Source organism: Anoplophora glabripennis, unplaced genomic scaffold (genome assembly GCF_000390285.2).
Source record: "Anoplophora glabripennis isolate ALB-LARVAE unplaced genomic scaffold, Agla_2.0 scaffold4080, whole genome shotgun sequence".
NCBI lineage: Eukaryota > Metazoa > Arthropoda > Insecta > Coleoptera > Cerambycidae > Anoplophora > Anoplophora glabripennis.
Window position 1 is genome coordinate 736 of NW_019420153.1, and position 6159 is coordinate 6894.

The 6159-nt window shown below is 32.4% G+C and overlaps 1 protein-coding gene across 1 annotated transcript; it reads right to left on the bottom strand.

Moving 5' to 3' along the window:
* Positions 1-1283: 1283 nt before the first annotated feature.
* Positions 1284-6153, bottom strand: LOC111692844. Its single transcript, XM_023456968.1, has 5 exons — positions 5908-6153; positions 5580-5851; positions 5384-5405; positions 1872-2462; positions 1284-1817 (listed from the first exon to the last, which is right to left on the bottom strand). The coding sequence occupies exons 1-5, from the start codon at positions 6151-6153 to the stop codon at positions 1284-1286; spliced, it is 1665 nt and encodes a 554-aa protein (XP_023312736.1).
* Positions 6154-6159: the final 6 nt, after the last annotated feature.

Genomic DNA, 6159 nt, shown 5'->3' on the forward strand with positions numbered 1-6159 from the left:
CAATCTCAAGTCAAAATTTGGACAACCATTGTCCTCGTGTAGTAATGAAACATCCTGGAGCCACAATGCTACATTAATATTAATAAATAGTTATAAAGAAAACAGTGGCAAAGTAGGAACACTAAATATAAGGAATCTTAAAAAATTATGGGAATTTATCGCTGACCATATTAATGAAATTTTACGTACTAATTTTACTCCAGCTCAAGTGGAAAATCGTTGGAGGGTGTTGGAGCGGAATTATAAAAAGATAATCGACAACAATAATAAAACGGGCAGAGGTCGAAAGACCTTTATGTATGAGAAAGAATTGCAAGAGATATTTGGCAAAAAGAGGAATATTCATCCAGAACTTTTATTAGATAGTACTATTATCCACACAGTAAAACCTGCAAATAATAGTGTAAATGTTGACAGTGAGCAAGATGAAATTTGCACTGACCAAGGAACATCTACAATGAGCGACGTTATTGAAAAAAATAAAGAAAATGAGACGATTATTAGTGGTATTGTTGGACTTACCCCATCGCCACAATTAGCTAAGGGTAAAAATTTGACACCAAGGTTACGGCGTCGCAGAATAGAAGCAAAGAATAGTGTTTTAGAGTTGACAAGACAAGATAAACAGAAGTATTATGAAGAAATGTTAAAAATACAGAGAGAAAAATTGGGAGTAGAGAAAGAAAGACTACATGTTATGAAAGACATATCGAAAAAAAGAGGAAAAATGATTTAATTGAAGAGAGAAATAAGTTATTAAAATTAAATGTACAGAACAATATTACACTACCTGATGAAATATAACCACATAAACTTATACATTTTTTTATGTTTATAGATGCTAGAGACATGTTTGGTTTCTGTTGTTTTTATTATTTATTTTAATAAATGTTTTTTATCTTACCGTAAATTTTAATTGAGTCAGATATTTATTGGTTAAATACTCATATACTCATTGGTTAAATAAAAACGTTCTCTTTCACTGTGTTGACATAAGCCTTAGAACATATGATCCTACCTGTTTTAAGATTCTAAGGTATAAACTCGTACGAGTGGGTTTTCAGTCACCTAGACTGCCAATACGAACATTTAAGATTGATTGGTAATATTCTTCCTAACTTTCAATACAATTCATTGTGCATATTGTAGTGTAAAACAAATATAAACTAATAGCCAAAGTAAACCTTTAAAATCTTAGAAACATATACTAGTGGATTTGTTAAATGAAAAACAAAAACTTTGATTACTGTTTAATAAGAAAAATATTCTTTACACAAAAATATTTATAGTGGTAACATATTCATAACATTCCTTCTTCGTTGTATGCCAGTCACGTCATCTCTATTTTCGTTTCCCTCATTCTCCCTCTCGTGCTCATACACAGCTTCTATATTCCTTTGGAATGTTAAATTTAATGCATCATCAGGAAAATCGTCATCTAAGCATAAATTATGTACAACGCAGCATGCTCTGATGAAATGTGTGATTTCAGGTATACTTCTCAATTTAACATGGTATAACTGCCTGAATTTTTGTTTTAAAATACCTATGCAGTGTTCCACTAGATACCTATTTTGTGACAATGTTAGGTTATAATGTTGTTGCCTTCTTGTCAGATTACCAAAATCTTTGAATGGTGTTAATAAATTAGGTAGACAGGGGTAGCCACTATCTCCTATTATAAAGAAAGGACCGCATTTATCAGGCAGGCTCCCTGATAGAGGTGATGCCCTAAATACCCTGCTGTCATGTACAGATCCTGGAAAACCAACAAAGATATCTCTTATTTTTCTCCGATGATCACATACTACCTGAAACTAAATTTTTACATTCACAAATGTATAAGGAATCAGCAAAATTGTATTTTTTACCTGAATGGAAAAAAAGTGTTTCCTGTTTAAGTAAGAATCGGGGTCATTTGTTGGTTTGTCTATTTTGACATGGGATCCATCGATTGCGCCTATAACACCAGGAAACCCTTTCGTTCGAAAATAATGTTCTATCTCTATTTTCTCAGCATTTGATGGCCATGTTATAACTTCATGTGATAAATTACTTAGAAAATGTGTCATTTTTCGTATTATCTTATGCAATGTGCTAATGCTTATATTGAATCTGTCTGCAACATCTCGAAATGAAGCAGTTTGATGTCCTATAAACCATAAATAAATCAACACGTGATAATATGAATCCAGCTTTCCATTTCCTCCAGACTGGTACGTAAAATACTCCGAATTTGCAAAGCGATTCGAAATCTGTTCAGAAACTATTCTACTCACTCGAAAGTGTTCGATGAATTCTGTATTGTTGAATTGTGGAACAATAATCTGGACAAAATTTTGATTTTTTGGTCTCTCCCTTTCCTCCACAAGGAGATCCTCATCGTCACTACTAATTAAATCCTCTTCAGTAAATTCGTTTTCATAAGAGGTACTTGAGCTCGAGCTACTTATATCCGACGTCTACAAAAAACACAAATACATTTTAATTAACTGTATAAATGAAAATATTTTTTAAATGTATAAGTACACATGCCAATACTTACATTATAAGGCAGAATCAGCTACAAACAGTAATAAACGACTAACAACAGGAACAACAGAAACGTTACAGGTTACAGCAGAAATAATTAATAAAATCGAATAAAATCAAAATAGTGGAAGAGGTTAAGTCGTTAACATAGAAATATAGTCGTTAAGTACTATATTTTCTATGGTCGTTAAATGTTCCGTGACATCTGTGGTTAAAACACAACACAGAAAACAATCTTTTACGGTTATTCGCAATACGCATGCGTCAGATTAGTAGTTTGGAAAATAATCTCCAACTGATATAACTATCGGCAACGGTTTCGTGACAGTTTGAAAATTCTGAACGAACACTAAACTGGCAGTTACAGTTTGAGAAATTGTTCTGCAGAAATGCTAATTTTTATCTGCGCATGCTTCTGACGATTGGAAACCGTTTGAAACTGCTGCAGAAACAAACCTAGTGTAATAAGAATGCATAAAGTTGAAGACAAGGCATTTTGTTTTTTAATAAGAATAATAAAGAATTTTAATAATAATTAATGAGAAATCCAGATCAATCAGTTGTGACATTTTGGCAAGGTAAGTCTGTAGTTAGCACAGGCAGCTACCAGGTACATTTGCTACGACATAACAACGGGAAGAACCACTGCACTTTTTAAACCTATTAAAACCGGAAGGATTTTGAATTATCCTTCTCCTCACCCCTTACGATAAAAGGTAGAAATTTTGAAAGGCACACACAACAATATTCTAATATTAAGGAGGTTTATTGGATACGGAGGTACATCTAAAGTCTAACGAGAGTTTCTGTAGATTCGCTAGCGACTAAAGTAGTAAGCCTTTAAATTCGTCAACGTTGCACTTGGCTGGCTCGCTCGCATTCGATCATTCTGTTTGCTTAGACACCTGCAAATTTCAAATAATACCCTACATCGAGACCGCGGCGCTGCCGCTATCACGCATATGGAGGATAAGCTAGTCAACGACAGCAGTTTGAAGGAGAATTATTATAAATTATGTATCTTACAAGTACCTAATCGATTTCTACAAGCTGTCATACGATTCCTTAGATATCGGTTTCCTATTTATACAAGTTGCTGTGAAAGTGGAAAGACCAAAAAAATCTGCATTCTCATAAGACTTCGTACTAAATCGTGAAAAATTATTTTATTAATATGTCGTCTCTTAGGTATCCAAACTAGTCACAATTTTGTTTGAGGATTTTCTTCATATTAATAAGCTTATATTATTTTTTTATGAATATTTGTTTGTCAATTACAAATCTGATAAACCTCCTTAAGTAATGCCACGATAAGAATACTCGTCAATTTAAGCAAAACGTAAAATCTAATCGATTCAGATCTTTAATAATTAATTTAATTATCAAAAAACGCATATAAGGCTACTGTTATGGTTTCTTAATTTTTTATATTCTATAAGTTCTTGTTAATTTAAATTTTGTTTTCCATTAAATACCCCCTCCGTTTGTTTTTTTGTACAATCGCTTGCTCCATGGTGAGTTGAATCCGAGTTTGCTCGACATCCCTTACTATACTTTGACTATTATAAAATTTTTACAGTCCACTAATTACTTATAACTTTAATAGCTATGTACAAAATCATACAATAAATCCATAAACAAAATGTCAGAAACAGATAATAAGTTATTTATTGTATCACGTGAGAACGTAGTTTGAGCATTTAATATTCTTAAGTGGATACAAGGCAATTAAAACACAAATGCAATACAACGCTTTATCCGTAATCACATCACAATCATATTTGTGAAGTCGGAATTATTGGAATTTAATAAAAAAAATATTCGCACAACTTGATATTTCTTACTACTGTACGTACTCAATGAAACGTGGTAGGTTTTGTTATACCTACTGTTTGCTATGGCACTTTGTTTATTATCAATTATTTAATAAATAGTTCTATCTGAAATTGGTAAAAATGCAAGAAAGTAATTGTGTTCCTGTTTGAAGAAGCTCAAGAACCAGGGAACATTACGAAAAAATGGAGAGTAATGACTATAATTGAAAAAGTCATGCTACCGTATTTTTTAAATTTGAAGAAAAAATATGCAATTTCATCTATGTGGTCGAAGTATTTGATGTTGAAGGCTACTATAAAGGTCTACAAAAATATAGATATTGGAAAATATAACAAGCTTACTGCTTGTTTGAAGAGTGAATCGAGAAAATTGAAAATTAGAGATGTACAGAACGTTGGCAGTGTGTACAAATACGCCCAAATTGGCTTTCTTCTTGCAATCTGCTTAAATAAGCTCTAATTATAAATTGCAATTTTTGCCCGATGTTAAAAATATTTAATGAAGGAATTAAATCTAGTACAAAATTCTTCAATATCCAATCAATATCCGATTTAAAGCCATACTGATTGTTTCATAAAGATCTTACATTTTTTTGCAATAATTTGTAAACCGAACTCTTGATTGTTTAAAAATTTGTACCTTCGATACCGTTNTAAAAAATAAAGGTAGCAACCCGCAAACATGGAATGAGGTGTGAAACATTTGTTTTTTTATAAGAAGTATTTTCCATTTTGTTTCATTCTAAAATATTGATTAGAACCCAGATATTTAGGAAAAACTGTTTTGCGGGGCGAAGTTTGAGGATGGATTTCACCCCGTTTTTTCGCAAAAAAAAAATCTTAATTTTTAGTGTTCTACAACACATATAAAAATCTTGTATATCGGAGTGTTCAGGTTGGGGTAGTTTCGTTGTCAGTGAGAGGTCTATGATTTTCGTTCCAAGAAAATTACGATTTCTACCCAAAGTAAAAAAAATTCATTGAATGAATGCAATTTAGTATAGCGTTCTTTGTACCCGTATCTGATTTAAAGCCGTACTAATTGTTTTATAATGATCTTACATTGTTTCCTAATAATTCCTAACTCTTGATGACTGTTTACCAACATAATCTCATAATTTGTTAGCTTATTGTCAGACGGTTCATATTCACGAAGTATCAGAATCACGGGCTGCTATTTTTTAAATTAATATTGAAATAGTCTTCTCTTACCTCCTTTCCTCATCTTCTGATTTTATGTCGATACTTTCAGCTTTGATGGACATTTCCATCTCGTTACTATCGAATTCTCTGTCCAAGTTTTCAGTCTTAACCAATAAATCAAGTGAAGACGTATCCATTTGATTTTCTGTAGCTGAAGAAACAACAAAACAACTCTCAATTTTTTCCTCTACCTCTAAGCAATCTTTTAGGAAACTGTTGTGAGTACACAGAGAATCCAAGCATGGCTTACATACAACGGGATCTTTGATGATATTTATATTCTACAAAGCAATTTTGTTAAATTACAAAATATGCAAGTATTTAATATCGTTCATACCATTTCAGGAGCCAATTTCTCAATAGCTTCAAGTTCCACTTCACGTATGCACCTAAACTCACTTTCTACTGGGTGCATACACAATGGACATATTTGCTGACTGCAAACTAATTCACTTTTCTTTTCAAGCACGTACACTTCTCTTAGGTCGGGCTGCAACATTTTTTCGCTATCCACATAAGGAGCAATTGTGTTATCGGTATTCAGACATGTGGACTTAAATTCTAACGTCGCATTTAACTTCATTCTGCA

Bases quoted from the DNA above. Each gene is read 5' to 3' on its own strand.
- LOC111692844 (XM_023456968.1), bottom strand. From the start codon at position 6,153: ATGAAGTTAAATGCGACGTTAGAATTTAAGTCCACATGTCTGAATACC. The intron at 5,406-5,579 runs GTAAGAGAAGAC...TAAAACAATTAG, and splicing joins TCAGAAGATGAGGAAAGGAG to TACGGCTTTAAATCAGATAC. The intron at 1,818-1,871 runs GTAAAAAATACA...GTAAAAATTTAG, and splicing joins AACACTTTTTTTCCATTCAG to TTTCAGGTAGTATGTGATCA.